General features: G+C 45.6%; 2 protein-coding genes across 9 annotated transcripts; both read left to right on the top strand.

Annotated features, from left to right (window-relative positions):
- The first annotated feature begins 966 nt into the window (after positions 1 to 966).
- On the top strand, positions 967 to 6,998 carry LOC309842097 (uncharacterized protein C1orf54). Of its 7 annotated transcripts, none has more exons than XM_082686041.1 (7): positions 967 to 1,097; positions 1,504 to 1,562; positions 2,786 to 2,869; positions 3,299 to 3,357; positions 3,988 to 4,098; positions 6,137 to 6,238; positions 6,920 to 6,998. In XM_082686041.1, the coding sequence occupies exons 2-6, from the start codon at positions 1,517 to 1,519 to the stop codon at positions 6,233 to 6,235; spliced, it is 399 nt and encodes a 132-aa protein (XP_082542167.1). In that variant the 5' UTR covers positions 967 to 1,097; positions 1,504 to 1,516; the 3' UTR covers positions 6,236 to 6,238; positions 6,920 to 6,998. The 7 variants fall into 7 exon arrangements, with proteins under 7 accessions (XP_082542167.1, XP_082542170.1, XP_082542172.1 ...); XM_082686044.1 differs by having other exon boundaries at positions 997 to 1,097; positions 6,140 to 6,238; XM_082686042.1 differs by lacking the exon at positions 967 to 1,097 and adding an exon at positions 1,215 to 1,385.
- Positions 6,999 to 8,567: 1,569 nt separating this feature from the next.
- On the top strand, positions 8,568 to 12,403 carry CIART (circadian associated repressor of transcription). Of its 2 annotated transcripts, none has more exons than XM_082685998.1 (6): positions 8,568 to 8,660; positions 9,248 to 9,673; positions 9,825 to 9,900; positions 10,129 to 10,207; positions 10,320 to 10,431; positions 11,748 to 12,403. In XM_082685998.1, exons 2-6 carry the CDS (start codon positions 9,308 to 9,310, stop codon positions 12,270 to 12,272), a joined length of 1,158 nt encoding a protein of 385 aa, XP_082542124.1. In that variant the 5' UTR covers positions 8,568 to 8,660; positions 9,248 to 9,307; the 3' UTR covers positions 12,273 to 12,403. The 2 variants fall into 2 exon arrangements, with proteins under 2 accessions (XP_082542124.1, XP_082542123.1); XM_082685997.1 differs by having other exon boundaries at positions 8,568 to 8,718.
- Positions 12,404 to 18,731: the final 6,328 nt, after the last annotated feature.

Here is an 18,731-nt window from a genome sequence, read left to right as displayed (position 1 = left end):
TATTTTGACCTCATTTGGATGGGGCTAGGGTCTGCCTTTAGGAAGGATATTTAGGTAAAAGAGTACCAGGACGGGAAAGTGAGGACATCTGGAAAATTGTTTTTGAGAGACTATCAAAGTATCAAAAAACCACAGAAATTGTTCAAAGGGAACCAGGTTTCCTTTCCTTCCTGGAAATGACTTATGACTTAATGCATATGGGTACATCCACATAAGCATTTTACATTTTTTTTCCAGGAAATTCTTAAAAGGAGCTGAAGGAATAGGTTGTGTAGATTTACATGGAAAACACCATAATCAAGCAAATCCTCTCCCCAAAAGGCTCAGAGGATGGAAACATCCTGGCCAGTGCTCAAAACTCCAGTATGTCTTGCTTCTGAGCCTAACAGGCTGAGTCAGGGGAAGAGATAGGAGTGAGACAACTTTTCTTATCTCTCTTTAGAGCTATTACCACAGCACCTTCTGACGGAGGAGAGCAGGCACCTAAACCTGTCTTGTCCACAGGTGGTTCCACAGAGACCCTCATAGCACCTGGCTCTTAGTAGATGTTGAATAGAAACTTACCAACTTCCTCTTAAAAAACAACGATGCTCATCCCCTTGCCAGTAGACCCTGCGTTGCCTATCAGACCAGGCCTAGCATATACGTTTCTAAATGTTTCTTAGTTGAATGAAATGGAAAGGGGAAATACAAAAGCAGAGAAAACAGTGAGAGGACCCTCTATCCCTGTGGGCTGGAATAAGGGAGCATACCAAGTGACTGAAAGTGGGAGAAGGACGGGGGCATCTATACGGGAAAAGAGGCTGTTTCCTCCCTTCTTCCATCCTATATCCAGAAAGTAGAGAAAGAAATGAAATGAGGTCAGTACTCACTAGAGAGGAAATAACTAGCCTTGGCTGAGAGATTTTTATCAGAAGTAATGTAGTAAGTGCTTTGAGTATCAGACAATGATGTTGATATTGCTCCTGTACTTCATAATGCAAGATAGGCAGAGGAGAGGGAATTTTTTGCAGTCCAGAAAAAATGCCCATCCCTTCCTCACAACATTTTGCCTGTGAAGAGAGACTGTGCATAAGCCTCAAGTCTGCTTGGTGATTGTAAGTCAGGGACACTGAGAAGGAAGGGGATCTTGTTGTGAGGACTGAGGAGGGAAGGAGAGGAGGGGAGACAGGAAGTTCCTAGGCCAGCTGAGGTTTTTTGTTTTGGTTTGGCTTTTTGCTTGTTTGTTAGCTTGTCTTGGTGGTGGTCACCTCGGGAGTCCTGAACGGATCTAATCTAGGGCTGGGGAATTCAGTGCACCCATTCACCTCAAAACCCACTTTGCCTCTCTTAATCTGGGCAGATCTGGCTGACCAGTCACAACTGAGGATCTAGTCCGTCAGCAAGTGGGTGGGGAATTCAACCCCCTGGGAGAAGAGTTGCTGCAGCATTGGAGGAGGGCAGAAGGCGGGGTAAGTTTGGTGAGAAACTCTGTAATTTCCTTTTTTACTTTCACAACAATAGTGCAGAATCCAGAATGGATGTCCTCTTCGTAGCCATCCTTGCTGTGCAACTTATCCTAGGTAAGTTCACTTCTCTCCCTGAGCTCTTGGACTAGGTCTTCTATCATAAGTGGGGTGGAAGAAAAGAAAAATGAGGAGAGGGTGAGAGGCGCAATTTGATGGAGGGTGATAACACCCATCTGTGCCAGAGTCCAGTTGGGGGGAGGGGGAGGGACCTGGAACATAGAGCCAGGAAAAGGGGAAGAAAGCAGAGTCCTGTCAAAGAAGAGACAAGCTTATGTGGATGGAGTCCCAGATACTTGGAGGTCCTGACAAGAGTGACCTTAGCTCTCCATCACCAGAGTTGAGTAAGATGGAAAGGGACTCCAGAGAGGGTGGAGGAGAGAGGTGGGCTCCTGGAAGATGGTGCAGTCTGAAACTGGTGAGAGAAGCCAGGGTATCTTCTTTCCCAGAGGGCTGGAGAAAAACTGTTATATTAGTAAGGAAACAGAAATGGGGGGGCAGGTGGCCTTTAGGGTAGTGGAGAACTGGCTTCCCTCCGGGAGAGAGTCCCAAAAGTAGCTTGGCTCCTTCCCTCCTTTGTTTCCAGGCTGCCAGGTACTCTCATTGTTTCCTTTTCCTCCAGATTCCGGTGTCATTGCCTGGGGTTCAGGGAGAGCATTCAAGGAGCTTAGGGAAATGTGGAGGCCTGGAGTCCTTGATCTAATCATGCCAAAGCCACATATTTTTAGTCCTGGGAAGGAAGAAAAACTAATGCAGATGGGTCATTTAGTCCAGCTGACTCATTTAAAGAGAGCGGATGTTAAGTGGCTTCTTCAGAATCGTTCTGCTAGTTAGCGGTGAATCCGGAACTAAAACCCAAGTCCAAAAACCTAAGATTTGTGTTTGTGTTAATGTGTGAGACACACCAAGAAGAGAAGGAGGGCTCTCACAAATCCAATACGGTGTGTGGAATACTGGGGAGGCAATTTGAAGTTCTTCTTTCCTGGCACCTCTGCTTCCTACCTTTTTTAGCTTTAGCTCTCATTTTGGGTTTACAGAATGTGAAGGGATTTGTTTTCTCTCTAGGAGTTCCTAAGTTGAAAGGGCATGGAGTAACAGCCCTCATCATAGATATGGAGCCCCAAAGACTGAGAAGGGTTTAGAGGCAGTGAGATAGTAAAACCCTTGGGGGGGGGGGGGCAGAGAGAAAAGAAATTGATAGAGCTGAGGTCACCTTCTGGTATCCTTATCTTGCTAAGGAGTTCCAGATGCTGCCTGACTTCTGGTCCTTGTCCCCATAGGACAAGAATATGAGGATGAAGAAGGACTGGAAGAGGATGATTATTATCAGGTGGTCTATTATTACACAGTCACTCCCAATTATGGTGAGTATGTAGAAGGCTCTGAGCTATAGCAGGATGCACAGAGGTTTTGGGGAGATTTAGTTCTGAGACTTTGCCTTTCTCTTTGCAATGGGAACAACTAGATCAGAGAGAAATTAGGCTATGAGCAAAGCCCTTATCAAGCCTCATAATGTTATTTCTCAAGCTAGTGATTTTCAATTCTTTGCAAACCAGCTGAAACAATTTGAAGATTTTCAAATTTGTAAATTATTTTCAATACCAGTTTGAAAACATAAATGCAGATACATTCAAAAACATTCTTAACATTCAAGTTCATTAGAATTAGATTACACCAATAAATTTTGCAACTTGAGCAAGTAAAGGTATTCTGAGCAGTTTCTACCTCCTTCCATTTCTTGACCTACTGCTACCTTTTTCATTTGTCACTACTGATTTTTTTCTTCTCCCCAGATGACTTCAGTGCAAATTTCACTGTTGATTACTCCATGTTTGAATCTGAGGACAGACTGGTGAGCGACTTCTACATCTAAGATGGTCAGGATAGTTAACAGTTAAAAAAAGAACTGGGCAGTGTCGAAATATAAATGATTAGCAGGAATGCAAATGAGTTAGTGAAATGGAACTGGGAAAGAGGCCCAAAGCAGACATGTTAACCACAGTTGGGGAAGAGAATAAAACCAGAATTCAGGGGACGCCTGGGTGGCTCAGCTGGTTAAGCAGCTGCCTTCGGCTGGGGTCATGATCCCAGCGTCCTGGGATCGAGTCCCACATCGGGCTCCTTGCTCAGCAGGGAGCCTGCTTCTCCCTCTGCCTCTGCCTGCCATTCTGTCTGCCTGTGCTCGCTCTCTCCCCTTCTCTCTCTGATAAATAAATAAAAATCTTTGAAAAAATTAAAAAAAAAAAAAACCAGAATTCAGTAGGTTTGAGAAGACATTGAGAGTGAGGGGCACGCCTTGACTCTGGGGAATTGGTGATGGGATAGGGTACATAATCTATGCAAACGTAAGGTAGGGAGGATCCCTGAGCTTAAGTTTTGGTGGATGGGGGGTGCAGGAGAGAAGGAGTCTAAACAGAAAAACTCTGAGGATGTTGGATGGAAGCAATGATAACTCTGTGTTTCTTGATCCTACTGAGGGCAGAACAGGTTGGATAAGGAGGTAAGGGAAGCAGCAGAGACCACCATTAGCCATGAAACAGAAGGTGCACACACTCAGAAGCCGGAAACAGTGAAACCAATGACAAGGGAACCAGTAAGTGGGTTGGGGATGGTGGGGTGGGGCGGGGTGGGGCGGGGTGAGGGGGGCAGTGGTGGATCCCAGGGCTGGTGACAGAGAACAGAGGGAGGGCTGAAATAATAGGCTTCGGTGGAAGAAGGAACCAAATAACTAATATAGCAATGCAGGTGTCTAGCTCAGCTTGGCCATCACACCTCAATTCACACTTACAAAACATTTAGGACAAAATGAAGAGGTTCATATCCATGTTTAATTACATATATATCTGAGAGCATCTGACATAGGCAAGTGTTTTAGTCAGTGGAAGGACAGAAATCAGAATACACTGGCCTCAAAGACTCTTAGAAGGTGAGATATACTTTGAGGAATAGGTAAGCTTTTGAGTGGCAGTAAGTTATGAAAGTAGAAAAATAATTAGAAGGAAGAATGGCAGATGTAAGAGCTACATTGGTGAGGGGACAGAATATGGCATGTTTGGTGGATAGGTATGATTGAAGGAGAAGGTGTATGGGAAGGAACAGTGGGAAATTTTTTAAAAAATTAACCTTTACAAGTCTCCTAATACTTTCTTGGTAATTTCACATAGGGAAAGCAATAGGGCTGAATCACGAGAGAATTTGAAGTGTCAGTGGAGTGGAGAGAGATGCATGAGATTTACATCATTCTGGAAACAATCCATTAAAGGCTTGGACTAGGGAAATAGCATTTTGAATGAAGAGGAGAAAAATAAATATTTTGAAGAAAATGCAATGAGCAATAAATGAGGAGAGAGTTGAAATAGCTTACAAGTTTCAAATATGGATGTCTGGGAAAATGGCTGACCAAAAGGGGAACTGTGAAAGGTCAGAATGGTTTAGGACTGAAGTTATAAATTAGGTATTTATATAAATTAGGTATTGGCCAAGCTGAATTTATGGTGACAACCTTATGAGGGTGTTCTAAAGGTAGCTGTCCTAAAGGTAGCTGACCTACATCAGAGCTACAGTTCTAAGGGGCAAAGTCAGAGTTACGAAAGTAGACAAGCTCAACAGAGCCAGTACACAGAAGACCAAAGGCCAATGACTATGCCTGTAGTTAGCAGGAGGAAGAGGAATCAACCAAGGAAATGGAGAAGAACTGATTGAAGGGGTAGGCAGAGAGCCAAGTCTGTATTATAGAATCTAGAGGATAAAGTTTAATATAATCAATAAAAAGCAACGAAGAGGCCAAAGAAAAGGAGGTCTTTGGTAGCTCTAAAGAAAGAAGTTTTAGAGTGGTTAAGCAAAAGTTAAGTTTTTGTGGAGTTAGAGAGGGAGTACCTTGTGAAGAAGGTAAAGGAGAATATAGACCAATTATTTGAGAAATCTGGTAGTGAAAAAAGAGAAGCAACAGCCAGAAAGGGCAAGAGGATCAAAGTGTAGCCTAAATATAGTTGAACACAGATGGGAGGAATCAGTAAGAATGGAAAGTTGGTGATTGATGACAAGGACGAGGAAATATTTTAAGGTATATAGTAGGCTCCATTTAGATTGTAAACTCTCTGAAGAAAGGAGCAAGGTCTTTTTTTTTTTTTTTTAAGATTTTATTTATTTATTTGACAGACAGAGATCACAAGTAGGCAGAGAGGCAGGCAGAGAGAGAGGAGGAAGCAGGCTCCCTGCCGAGCAGAGAGCTGATGCAGGGCTTGATCCCAGAACCCTGGGATCATGACCTGAGCTGAAGGCAGAGGCTTTAACCCACTAAGCCACCCAGGTGCCCCAAGGAGCAAGGTCTTAATCACACTTAAATCCCCGCTGTAGCACCTGCGCAGTGACTAAGCATAGTGTCATGCACATAACAGATAAAAAAATACACATTGTTGAATGGAGCTGACCCTCCCTGGTATGCTCAGGAGGCTGAAAGGCACAGAGGAAAGGACTCCTCATAGTTAAGGGGAGGAGAGCTGGATCTTTCTCTAAGTTCAGAAGAAAGAAACACTGAGATCATATAAAGAGATGGCTATCCTTCCAGAGGGGGAGGAGGGATGATAGGAAGGATGACACTGGCCTACCGTGGGGGAATGTCTGTATTTTAGCAGAGTCCAGATCTGAACGATGCTGTATCCAGTCTGCAGAGTCCTGTTCCCCTCCTCCTGTCCTGGGCCCTCGTTCAGGGGGGGATGTATTTCATGTAGAAGGTGAGAGTGCAGCCACTGGCCTTGGGGGAGTCCATGAAGTAATTTTTTACAAATATCTCTGGCTAGTGTTTCCAGCCTGGTCAATCAATTCTCTGCTGCTTGAAGGTCAAGGGGTCCCCTTTAGAAAAATCCTCTCTAATTTTAAAGAAGTTTAGGAGATGTTGAGGCAAAGACTTTTCAAACGAGAGTCATTACTTTTTTCTGAACTGGGAGAACTTCAGGACCTCCTACAGCAGAAGCAGGTGAAACAGAAGAAACCTCTCCAGATTTCCTTGAGGAATTAAAGCTTGTTCCAGCCAGGAGGTAGTTTAAGATATGGCAGAGGGCATAGTGGGAGGTGCCCTACAACCTGGCAGAGTCAAGAGGCAAAGTTCAGAGGCAGAAGGGGTGGTGGTTGGTTCCCTAAAAGTAGAGGAGAGATGGTGGAGGCAAGAAGGAGGGAAGAGAAGCCTGTGTTATAGGAAAGGGATTTAAAATTGGGATTCTAAATAACTATGGGTGAAGAGATTTACCAGATGAAGGAATGAGGAGGGGAGGGGACATATCTTCCAGGAGATGAGGGAAATCTAGCCCAGAATATGAAATCTGGGGAGTTTTCATGGCGGGGATGGTGGGGGGGGGGCGAAGGGCTTCCTGAGCTTCCTGAGCCCCCTATTTTTCCCTTTTTCTTTGCTTTTTTAGGAGAAAGAAGGCTGCTACAACTCTTTTGATGGGGATTTGGGAAGAGGAAATTGGAAGATAAATAAATGAAATAACCTGGTTTCTGTCTACTCCTTCATAAGGGTCTGTTCTAATCTCACAATGCTAAAGAGAGCACCAGGATATGGGGATGGAAGGGTAGAATAGAAAGGGAGTTAGGTGGCAGTAGAATTAGAGGGAATAGTTAGGACTGTGAATAAACCTGAAATGTGAAGAATGGAGAAGAGCACCAACAGACAGTTAATTTCATCTAATTCTAATATTTTATTACACATGGTGTTGAGACAGTGTGTTTGGGAAAAGAGAGTTGAGGTTTTTGTAGAACACTTCTTTCTTTTTATAAAATAAGCACATTGTTAAACATATGTAAAATATTAAAAACTACTTAGAATAGATCTTAAAAATTCACACCCTCCTCCACTTACACCCCCAACCCCCAACAATTTGCCTTTTCCAGCGCTTAATTAGGGCAGGCAGGGACATACTTTAACTCTCTGTCCTCGAGACCCTAATCAGAACTGGTCTGCCCCCTTGCGGTCTCTTCGGTGCCACAACCTCAATCAACCCTCGGTCCCCGAGCCTCTCCCTCGCCGCGCTGTACTTTGAGTACTTGCAAGGGGCACTGAATAGTAAATTCCTGACTCTGTCATCTCCGGACTCGGCACCATCCCTCCTTCCAAGCCTTTCGAATCTTCTCCAGGGAACAAATAAAGGAAACGAAGGTGGACAAATGTCCACTAGGAAATCAGGGACCTACCCATACTCCGTTCCCTGCGCTAGAAGTCACAGAATTCAGGGCGCAGGGGCCGAGGGGCCCGGATAGAAAAGTCAGGAACAACCGAGTTCGGCTTTGACCTCTAGAGTCGTGGCTGGCTGGCATCTGAGCTGGTAACGTGCGTGGCGGGTTATGTAAGGAAAGGGCCAGAGGAGCCGCCCCAGTGGGAGTGCGCGAGAGGACGCGGTGTTCTCGGCGGCAGTCCACACCCTCCTCACCCAGCAGGGCAGGAGGCACCCAACTTGTAGGAGGAGGAGGCGGAGAGGATGAAGCAGAAACCCGAGAGTCACGAGGACCGCGCGACCCAGAGGGGGAGAGGATACACAGTGGGATACATCCATTCTCTCACTACACGTTGCAGACTCCAGTCGCTGATGGCTTCCACGTGCTGCCCTCGTGAGATGAGGCGCTCAGAGGGGAGGGGAGCAGCCGGCGCGGGGGGGGGGCTGCTACCGAGGAGGAACCCCGAGTCCCATATCGCAACACGCGAGCCGCAGATCTCACAACCAGTCTGCATACTCCAACCGCACGTCTTCTGCCCACCATCATCCTATTTAACGCCACGGGCTCCGCCCTTTTCCACTCTTTTCCTGTCCTCCTCCTTTTCTCATCACCGGGTCCTGTTCTCAGGCCGCATGTAGGGGCGGGGCACGGAATTATTCCCTTTCAGCCAATCGTCATCTACCTGGGTCTCTATTGGCCGAGCCCCTGTAGGCTGTAGCAAATTGAATGTGAACTTCGGTAACAAGAGTCACGTGCCACCGGCTAGACGGCCAATGAGGGTGCGAGGTCTGTGTACGCAGGGGTAAGGCACGTGCCCAGACGCACGTGTCGGGGAGGGGGAAGAGAAGGGGCGGGACCAGTGGGAGAGAGGCGGAGGTGGGCAGCAGAGACCCGCAGAGTTAGAGAAGGAGCAGGAGACTGCCTGGGCTGAGCGGACCCGCACGGGTGAGGAGGCTTGCAGGATAAGGAAGCGAACCGCGCGAGAGGATCAGACCCGGAGGGAGTAGGTTTTGGGACCGAAAGCAGATCTTGGTATTGGGAAGGATAGCATCACGTGGCAGACGCGACTGTAGAGGGTCCCGGCTCAGAGATCCCGATCAGAAAGATTGGGAAGAGGCGGGAGGGTCCTGTGGGGGTGGTCCCTACGGGGTCACTCGTCCCTACAGCTGTGTGGGTTACTGGGGATTTAGGGTTCTCCAGTAGCCTTCACTGCAGGGTCAGGCTGGGAACAGACCCGGTGAACAACTGTCAGGGGATAGTGTCAAGTCGGTTTTTACTCTGAACAGAGGGGAGGGAAGAACAGTCTGTATCATACTGAGAAACTGTTCTGCGGAGGCCAGAGGGTTAGTCCAGATTCTTAACTGAAGGGGGGGCGGGCAGGAGGAGGAGATGATTTTTTCTATTGTCTCTGAGACATGTAATGCTGGGGAGGAGAGAAGAGGTATTACCGTCCCACACAGTACACCCCAGTCTCCCAATCCATTTCCTAATTTCCAGGTTATGGTTACAAACTCCCTCGCTTTGCTCTTCAGTTGCAGGTTCCGATTTTTGGGTACTCCGGGAGTTGCTCTCCAGCCCCTGCTTCTGAACCTATGGATTCTCCAGCTAGCGTTTCCTCCTGTTCTTCCTACTCTCTCTCTTCCTCTTTTTCCACCTCCCCAGTGAACAGTGACTTTGGCCTCCTCTCCGATAGTGAGGGGGAGGACAAGGAGACCCATGACCCTATGTCCGACCCTGTCGGGCAAAGGGGAGGTTCTCGGCCCAGCCCTGGTCCTATCCGCTGCAGGCAACGGCCCAAGGTTTCCAGCAACCAACATACAGTATCTCACTTGGAACAACGGGGCTTGGCCTCTCCTTTGGCAGGATCTGGGGTCAAAAGATCAAGAGATGGTGAATTACAGCCCAACATAAACATCCAGGGTTGTACCACAGAAGGAGACCTGCTTTTTGCTCAGAAGGTAAGAGAAAGCAGGAGAAAGGAGACAATACTAGAATGACTTAGCATCCAGATTGTTAGTAAGGACCCTATGAAGATAATGTTGGTTCCCAGATTTGGAGGTGGGGAGGAATTCTCAGTCCTCTCATAGCCTTTGTCCTGTTTTCCTACAGTGTAAAGAGCTTCAAGGATTCATTCGCCCTCTCACAGACCTACTGAATGGGCTGAAGACGGGTCGATTTGAGAGAGGTAATTATCTGATTAGTTGCGATTCTGGGCTAGGTTCATCTCTTTCTCTTTCTCTCAATGTTTTAAATGTGTATTTCTCTTAAACCTTCATAGGATACATTATTACCTTTCTGCATCTGTGATTTAATTTCTTTAGGTGCATTTATTCTAACCCTGTTCTGTCCTTCCTTTCCCTGACGAAATTCTTGAATCTCAACCCCCGATGCCTTTCTCTCTCCCTGACCCCAGGATTGAGCAGTTTCCAGCAGAGTGTGGCAATGGATAGAATCCAGCGTATTGTAGGTGTTTTGCAGAAGCCACAGATGGGGTAAGTTCCCCTGGTTCTTTCCTCGGTACTTCGTTAAAAAGGAGATATCTATAATCCTGTCTTGTTGCTTTTTCACAGTTAATGGCTTTTTAAAGAAATGTCTTTTTCACAGGGAACGTTACCTAGGAACCTTGCTACAGGTAGAAGGGATGTTAAAGACTTGGTTTCCTCATATAGCTGCCCAAAAGTCATCATTGGGTAATAGCAGGCATCAGCTGACCAAGGTGAGAACTTGTAAAACTGAGGGGGGTGGGGAAATAAGGAAACAAAGTGTACCTGCAGAAATGGGTTCCTTCTTCTGTTTTCTCTTGAGTCTTTTCCTCTTTTCCAACAGGTTTCCTTTCAGGGGAGGGAATGCCTCACCTTCCTACACTGTCTTGATTCCTGTATGGTTTTTGTTCTGTTTTGTTCTGATCACTACAAAGAACTTCATGAAGTTTAACCCTATCCCTCATGTTGCAGCTTATCTGCTTTCTGCATAGATACAGAAGGCTTTTCACCTGGTCAAATGAGTGATGCAGGAAGAGTTCTTAGCTTTTCTCTATAAATCCTTTCTTCTCTGTTGCCCTAAAACTCTTTCCTTCTCCCTCTTTTTACTCCTACCCAAGTATCCTTGTACCAAATCCTCTGGAAGGGTGGGCTTCAAGGACTGGTCATTACAAGTATATCACTGGGAGGGGAGGAGGGCTGTCATGTGTGCATAGAAGGACCTGTGTGGAAGTGACCACACAGGTGGTCAAATAATAGGATATTTGTGCCTTCAAATAATAGGATATTTATTATCTCCGCGAATGACAGGGAGGGTAAAATCTCCTATAGATAATGGACAGTCCTTCTTGTATTCTATTAACCATAGTCATTATTGCTGTGGGAATAACTCACTTAAAAATAAGCAAGGGATCCTGGGTAGCTCAGTCATTAAGCATCTGCCTTCGGCTCAGGCCATGGTCCCAGGGTCCTGGGATCGAGCCAGGAACCCCGAGCCCCACACTGGGCTCCTGGCTCAGCGAGGAGCCTGCTTCTCCCTCTCCCACTCCCCCAGCTTGTGTTCCCTCTCCCACTGTGTCTCTGTCAAATAAATAAATAAAATCTTTAAAAAAAATAAGCAGGAGGATGTTGCCCGCATATTAACTTACATTTAAGAAACTCAACAAAGGGAAATTAAAATTTAAAATACAGAAATTGGTGAATGATGATTCCAACTAAAAATAGACTTTTAAGAAAGAAGCTCCAAAACGAATTATTTTAAAAACAGTGAGAACCTATGGGACTGTTTGTTTTATTTTGCCTGTCTGAATGTCCAGTGCCTGATATAGTGTGTGATACATAACAAGCCTTCAAGTATTGGTTCAGTAAATGAAAGTATAATTAGGTTATTAAAACTTTTAATCATTGCCTGGCAGAAAATGAGCTGTTGCATAAAACGAGGTATGTTTCCATTGCAAAGAGTCCCCAGGGAAAGAAAAGTTTTAAGCAACCAAGTGGAATTAATCTGAAAGCTCTCTCACATATTTTTTTTCTTCTTGTCTCCCCTTTCTAGCATTTTTCGAGCCACCACAGTTCCTCAGCTGCTTCCTCTCCTGCACCTCCCATGGAAAAGACGGACCAGACACAGCTAGGACATCTGCTGTTGAAACCAAAGCAGCCTTGGCATCTCACTGAATGGCCAACTATGCACCTGACTTGGATCCACACCACTCCAATTTGCAACCCCCCGCTCAGTTCCCCAGGTACCCTTTCCTTTAGCCATGGTCCTTTAGGCACTGGAGCCAGCATTGGTGTCATCCTTTTTGTCCAGCATGGAGTGCAGCCCTTCACCCACTCTGCCCCAGCCTCTCCAGTTCCACCCACTACAGCGTCTCCTGTCATCCCTGGTGATCCTAAGAAACTCTCTGGAGATGGACCTTATTGCCACCACTTGCCAGTAACTCTGCCACCAGACTGGGGCTGTACCCAATCTGGTCCTAGTCTACCCACCATGGTCAGAGAGATGACTGTGGGACAGCTAGAGCAGTGGAGAAGCCATCCTCCAGTTGCTCCTGATGTCCATTCTCTCAACCCCTAATCCAGGACTTGAGACTGTGGTTTCTGATTTGTGTAAATATATGTCTCTGTCATCTATTTTTTTTTAAACTTTTAATGTGTGCATTTGTGTTGAGAGAAATCCTTTTTGATTAAAGAAATTTTATACCTAAACAGTTTGTTGATTGAAGGAAGTTGCAACTTTCTGCTCTAAGTACCAGTATCGATCCTCTGAGCTGCAGAGAAGAAAGGGGATGGGAATGTTTGTGACAGTGAGCTCCAGCAAGTTATATATATATATATTTTTTAAAGATTTTATTTATTTATTTGACAGAGAGAGATATCTCAAGTAGGCAAAGAGGAAGGCAGAGAGAGAGGAGGAAGCAGGCTCCCCACTGAGCAGAGAGCCCGATGTGGGGCTCAATCCAAGGACCCTGGGATCATGACCTGAACAGAAGGCAGAAGCTTAAGCCATTGAGCCACCCAGGCGCCCATATATATATATATATATATATACATATATAGAGATTTTATTTATTTATTTATTTATTTATTTATTTTGAGAGAAAGAGAACATGAGAAGGGATAAGGTCAGAGGGAGAAGCAGACTCCCCTCCAAGCAGGGAGCCCGATGCGGTTCTTGATCCCAGGATTCCAAGATCATGACCTGAGCTGAAGGCAGTTGCTCAACCAACTGAGCCACCCAGGCACCTGAGCTCCAGCAAGTTAGAAGTCTGGATGGGATGATAAAAATTCTGTGGACAGGGCACCTGGGTGGCACAGTGGGTTAAGCCGCTGCCTTCGGCTCAGGTCATGATCTCAGGGTCCCGGGATTGAGTCCCGCATCGGGCTCTCTGCTCAGCAGGGAGCCTGCTCCCCCCCCCCTCTCTGCCTGCCTCTCCATCTACTTGTGATTTCTCTCTGTCAAATAAATAAATAAAAATCTTTAAAAAAAATTCTGTGGACAAAAATGATGACAAAAGTCCTCTCTGTGGAGAGCAAATGAGACTACAGCTGGTTTCCTAGGGACCACTCCTGGGATGGTTACAGGGTTTGGAATTGGACTTGTGTTTTCATTTAGTCTCAGAGACTAGTACCTTTCCCTTTTGTAGTCTTCCAGCTGGCCCAGACTAGCAGATTCTCCTCTGGGATAGCTCTCTGTTTTGATGAGAGCTGTTGATGCTTGTGGATAAATGCATATGTCATCTTCTGTGGGCAGAGGAGGGACACAAGAACCAGAACACCCTGGGGCGCCTGGGTGGCTCAGTGGGTTAAAGCCTCTGCCTTTGGCTCAGGTCATGATCCCAGGGTCCTGGGATTGAGCCCTACATCGGGCTCTCTGCTCAGTGGGGAGCCTGCTTCCCACTCTCTCTGTCTCTGCCTGCCTCTCTGCCTACTTGTGATCTCTGTCTGTCAAATAAATAAATAAAAACCTAAAAAAAAAAAAAAAAAGAACCAGAACACCCACTGTCATTTTCTGTTTCAAAGAGGAAGTGGTGCCCTAGAACTGTCCGAATGGGGAGTCTCCTCAGACACTGGGCCACATCTTTTTTCAAAAAGCTGCAGGAGGGGCACCAGCGTGGCTCAATCTGTCAAGCTTAAGCATCCGACTCTAGATTTTGGCTCCCATCATGATCTCAGGGTTGTGAAATCAAACCCCATGCTGGGTATGGAGCCTACTTGAGAGTCTCTCTCTCCCTCTCCCTCTGCCCTTCCCCCACTAAAATATATAAATCAATCTTAAAAAAAAAAAAAAAAAGGCTGCAACTAAATGTATGCAAGAGTAAAGAAAGCTACCGAGTGTTATCAGGAGGCAAACATGACAGTCTGTTAATTTATCTATATCTACCTTTCTCTGTATATCACACTGACTCATTTGTCCCAGTTTCCACCAAAACCATGTCTTCTCCCATTCTAAGCCTTGCAGTGTATCAGACTACTTGGTCATTTTAGTTATTGTTTATTGGCTACTTAGCATGTTTCTCACAGCTAGTTATACATCTTTCCCCTATTTCTCAAGTCCCTGTTCTCAGGGAACAATTGTCTTTGGTTTCAGAGAACATGACCTCCTTTCTATTTCATTTCATTTCATATTTCATTAATTTCATTTCATTCATTTTATATGGAACATGAGCAGAGAGAGGGGCAGAGGGAGAGGGAGAAGCAGACTCCCTGCTAAGCAAGGAGCCGCATGCAGGGCTCAATCCCAGGACCCCTGAGATCATGACCTGAGCCAAAAGCAGATGCTTAACCAATTGAGCCCCCAGGCTTGCCGCATGACCTCCTTTCTAAGGCAAACCTCTCCGTTTGTGCTCTGCATTACCTTTCTCCTCTGGAACTTTTGCTGTATCATTTATTCCCTCTTTATCTTGTAACTTCACATTGTTCTTGAATTATTTATTTTTTTCTCCTACATATAATATTTATTCCTCCCACAAGTGAGACCAGGTGTCCCCTTCTGGAAAACATCTCTTGAGTCTGATTGTCCTCCTTCTCCTCTTTTCCTCAAGGATCCAGGGATCCTTGGGATCCTAGGATCCAGCCCTGTGTTGGGTTCCCGGCTCAGCCAGGAATCTTCTGCTTCCTCTGCCCCTTCCTCATTCTCCACCCCGCCCCCCAACCTGGCTCGTGTTTGCTCTCTCTCTTTCTCTCTCAAATGAGTAAATAAGGGGCGCCTGGGTGGCTCAGTGGGTTAAGCCGCTGCCTTCGGCTCAGGTCATGATCTCAGAGTCCTGGGATCGAGTCCCGCATCGGGCTCTCTGCTCAGCGGAGAGCCTGCTTCCCTCTCTCTCTCTGCCTGCCTCTCCATCTACTTGTGATTTCTCTCTGTCAAATAAATAAATAAAATCTTTAAAATTTAAAAAAAAATGAGTAAATAAAATCTTTTTTAAAAATTAAAAAAGAAAAGATTTTATCTATCAAAGAGAGCATGCACACACAAGCAGCAGGGAGGGGCAGAGGGAGAAGCAGACTCCATATGAGCAGGGAGCCCAATGCAGGGGCTTGAACCCAGGATCCTGAGATCATGACCCAAACCTAAAGGCAGACAGTTAAAGCACTGAGCCACTCAGGAGCCTCCAGGATCAGGTATTCTAATGTAGCTTCCACCAAGTCAACAGTCCAAGCACAAAGTCTATTTGCTTCAAGCTCTCTGTAGCATTTGACATTCTTGATGCTACCTACTGAAACTCTCCTTCCTTGGATCCCATGACAGCACACTATCCTAATCCTCCTCTTACCTACCTGGCAGCAACTTCCCTATTCCTTAATGGCCCCACTTCTGCCTGCTCTAGAGAGTGGGTATTCCCTTAGGTTCAGTCCTTGATCCTCTACTCTTCTCTGACTATATTCTTTCACTTAAAGATTTCATCTCTCATGGTTTTATTGCCTCAACTTTGAAGACTTCTGAATCCCCATTTCTAGTCCCACTCTCTCCCCTGGAAGACATACTGAAAGTCTACATCTCTGCTGAACAATTCTATTTATATGTTATTGACACCTAAATACTGTTGAAAATTTCAGCATTTTAGAGCCAAGAGTTATCATTCACTCCCCTAATTTTTTATTTTTATTTTTTAAAGATTTTATTTATTTGACAGAGAGAGACATAGCGAGAGAAGGAACACAGCAGAGGGAGAGGAGAGGGAGAAGCAGCTCCCTGAGCAGGGTGTGCTCCCCACTGAGCAGGGAGCCCAATGTGGGGCTTGATCCCAGGACCCTGGGATCATGACCGGAGACAAAGGCAGATGCTGACACTTAACGACTGAGCCATCCAGGCACACCATCACCTCCCTAATTTTTTAGATGAGGAAATTTTGGTGGCTTGTGCAAGACAACACAACATGGGTATAGAACTCTGGGTTTCCAGTCTGGTGCTTTTTCCAGAAGTCACCGATCAAAATATTATCTTTCCTTTAAAGATGTCCTGTTCTTCCTTTTTATACGCTTTTTCTTCTGTTAACACTATCTATGCTACCATCGTTTTTTCTAGATAACTGAACTTCAAACTTTGTGCCATTGAGTCACCAAATCCTATATATATATATATTTTTTTTTCTTAAGATTTTATTTGTCAGAGGAGAGCATAAGCAGAGGGAGAAGCAGGCTTCCTGCTGAGCAAGAAATCTGATGCGGGGACTCAATCCCAGGACCCTGACATCTGGACCGACCTGAAGGCAGAGGTTCAACCTACTGAGCCACCCAGGGGTCCCACCAAATCCTTTTTGTTCCGTATTTGGAATGTCTCTCTTTTTTTTTTAAAGAGTTTTTTTTTTTTTAGATTTTTATTTATTTATTGGACAGAGAGATCACAAGTAGGCAGAGAGGCAGGCAGAGTGAGAGGAGGAAGCAGGCTCCCCGCTGAGCAGAGAGCCCGATGTGGGACTCGATCCCAGGACCCTGGGATCATGACCTGAGCTGAAGGCAAAGGCTTAACCCACTGAGCCACCCAGACGCCCCTGGAATGTCTCTTAAAATCCATTTCTTCCTACCCATTTCATTGCCACATCTTTGGCCTAAACTTTAATTATAACATTAGTCTCTCTTACTTTTAATCCCTTCTCACTGATACCAGAGTACTTTTCCTAGAACAGTGTTTTGCATGTCATTTCCTTTTTATTTTTTAAAGATATAATTTATTTGACAGAGATCACAAGTAGGCAGAGAGGCAAGCAGAGAGAGAGAGAGAGAGGCAGTCTCCCCGTTGAGCAGAGAGCCCCATGCGGGGCTCAATCCCAGGACCCCAGGATCATGACCTGAGCCAAAGGCAGAGGCTTTAACCCACTGAGCCACCCAGGTGCCCCTTCCTTTTTCTTTTTTAAATAAAGATTTTTTAAAATTTATTTTTATTTATTTGACAGACAGAGATCACAAGTAGGCAGAGAGGCAGGCAGAGAGAGAGGAGGGGAAGCAGGCTCCCTGACAAGCAGAGAGCCCGATGCAGGGCTCTATCCCAGAACCCTGGGATCATGACCTGAGCTGAAGGCAGAGGCTTTAACTCACTGAGCCACCCAGGCGCCCCTTAAATAAAGATTTTATTTATTTATTTGACAGAGATCACAAATAGGCAAAGAGGCAGACAGAGAGAGGGGGAAGCAGTCTCCTTGCTGAGGGAGCCTGATGTGGGCCTCGATCCCAGGACCCTGAGATCATGACCCCAGCTGAAGGCAGAGGCTTAACCCACTGAGCCACCCAGGTGCCCCCGTATGTTATTTCCTATTCAAATTGTTCAACAGCTCCTCAGTGCTTTGAGAAGTTCAAAGCCTTTAGTCAAAGTCTTTGTTTCTCCTTCTGTTCCCCTTCTTTTTTTTTTTTTTTTTTAAAAACATGCTTTTTTTTTTCTTTTAAAGATTTTATTTATTTATTTGACAGAGAGAGAAATCACAAGTAGGCAGAGAGTCAGGCAGAGAGAGAGAGAGAAGCAGGCTCCCGCTGAGCAAAGAGCCCGATGCGGGGCTCGATCCCAGTACACCGAGATCATGACCTGAGCTGAAGGCAGCGGCTTAATCCACTGAGCCACCCAGGCGCCCCTCTGTTCCCCTTCTTGATACCTCTGTTCACTTTTTTATTCACCCTTGATGAACAGTTAAGACTTTTTAACTCTAAACCTTTGTTCATGCTCATCACCTTGCCCAGCCTTTCTTGCTTCTGTCAATTAAACCCTACTCCCTTTTAAGAGACTAACTCAAGTCCTTCTACCAATTACTTTCTCCACTAAACATGATATATAAGCTGTCTTTGGCCCTTTATTTCAACAAATGAGACCATGCACATAAAGTGCCCATACAGGTTTTGGAATATAACAGATTCTCAAAAACGTTACTTTCCCTCTTCTTTTATTTTAAAAAAATTATTTTATCTCATTTGATTCCCATGACAAATTTTTTTCCCATGACAAATGTTGTGTGATTAAAGGCAACTACCCAAATCTACCATTGTTGCCCAGACCAGTCATATCTAATATATGTAAACAAATGAGCACAACTTCTAATAAGGGTTTATTTACAAAAACAGGAGTGAGGGGCACCTGGGTGACTCAGTCATTAAGCGTCTCAGGTCATGATTCCAGGGTCCTGGGATTGACCCTGCATTGGGCTCCCTGCTCCCCATGGGAAGCCAACTTCTCCCTCTCACTCTCCCCCTGGTTGTGTTCCCTCTCTCGCTGTGTCTCTCTGTCAAATAAATTAATATATTTTTTTAAAAATCCCTGCTTTAGGGGCACCCGGGTGGCTCAGTGGGTTAAAGCCTCTGCTTTCAGCTCAGGTCATGATCCCAGGGTCCTGGGATGGAGCCTGGTATCCAGCTCTCCGCTCAGCAGGGAGCCTGCATCCCCCTCTCTATCTGCTTGCCTCTCTGCCTACTTGTGATCTGTCAAATAAACGGATATTTCTTAAAAAAAAAAAAGATTTTATTTATTTGTCAGAGAGAAAGAGAGAGCGCGATAGAGCAGGGAGGAGTGCAGAGGGAGAAGCAGGCTCCCCGCTGAGCAAGATGCCCTGTGTGG

Source organism: Mustela nivalis, assembly GCF_964662115.1.
Source record: "Mustela nivalis genome assembly, chromosome: 10".
NCBI classification, from domain to species: Eukaryota; Metazoa; Chordata; class Mammalia; order Carnivora; family Mustelidae; genus Mustela; species Mustela nivalis.
Note: the sequence above shows the minus strand (reverse complement) of the source record. Positions and strands in the feature narration are given on the sequence as shown.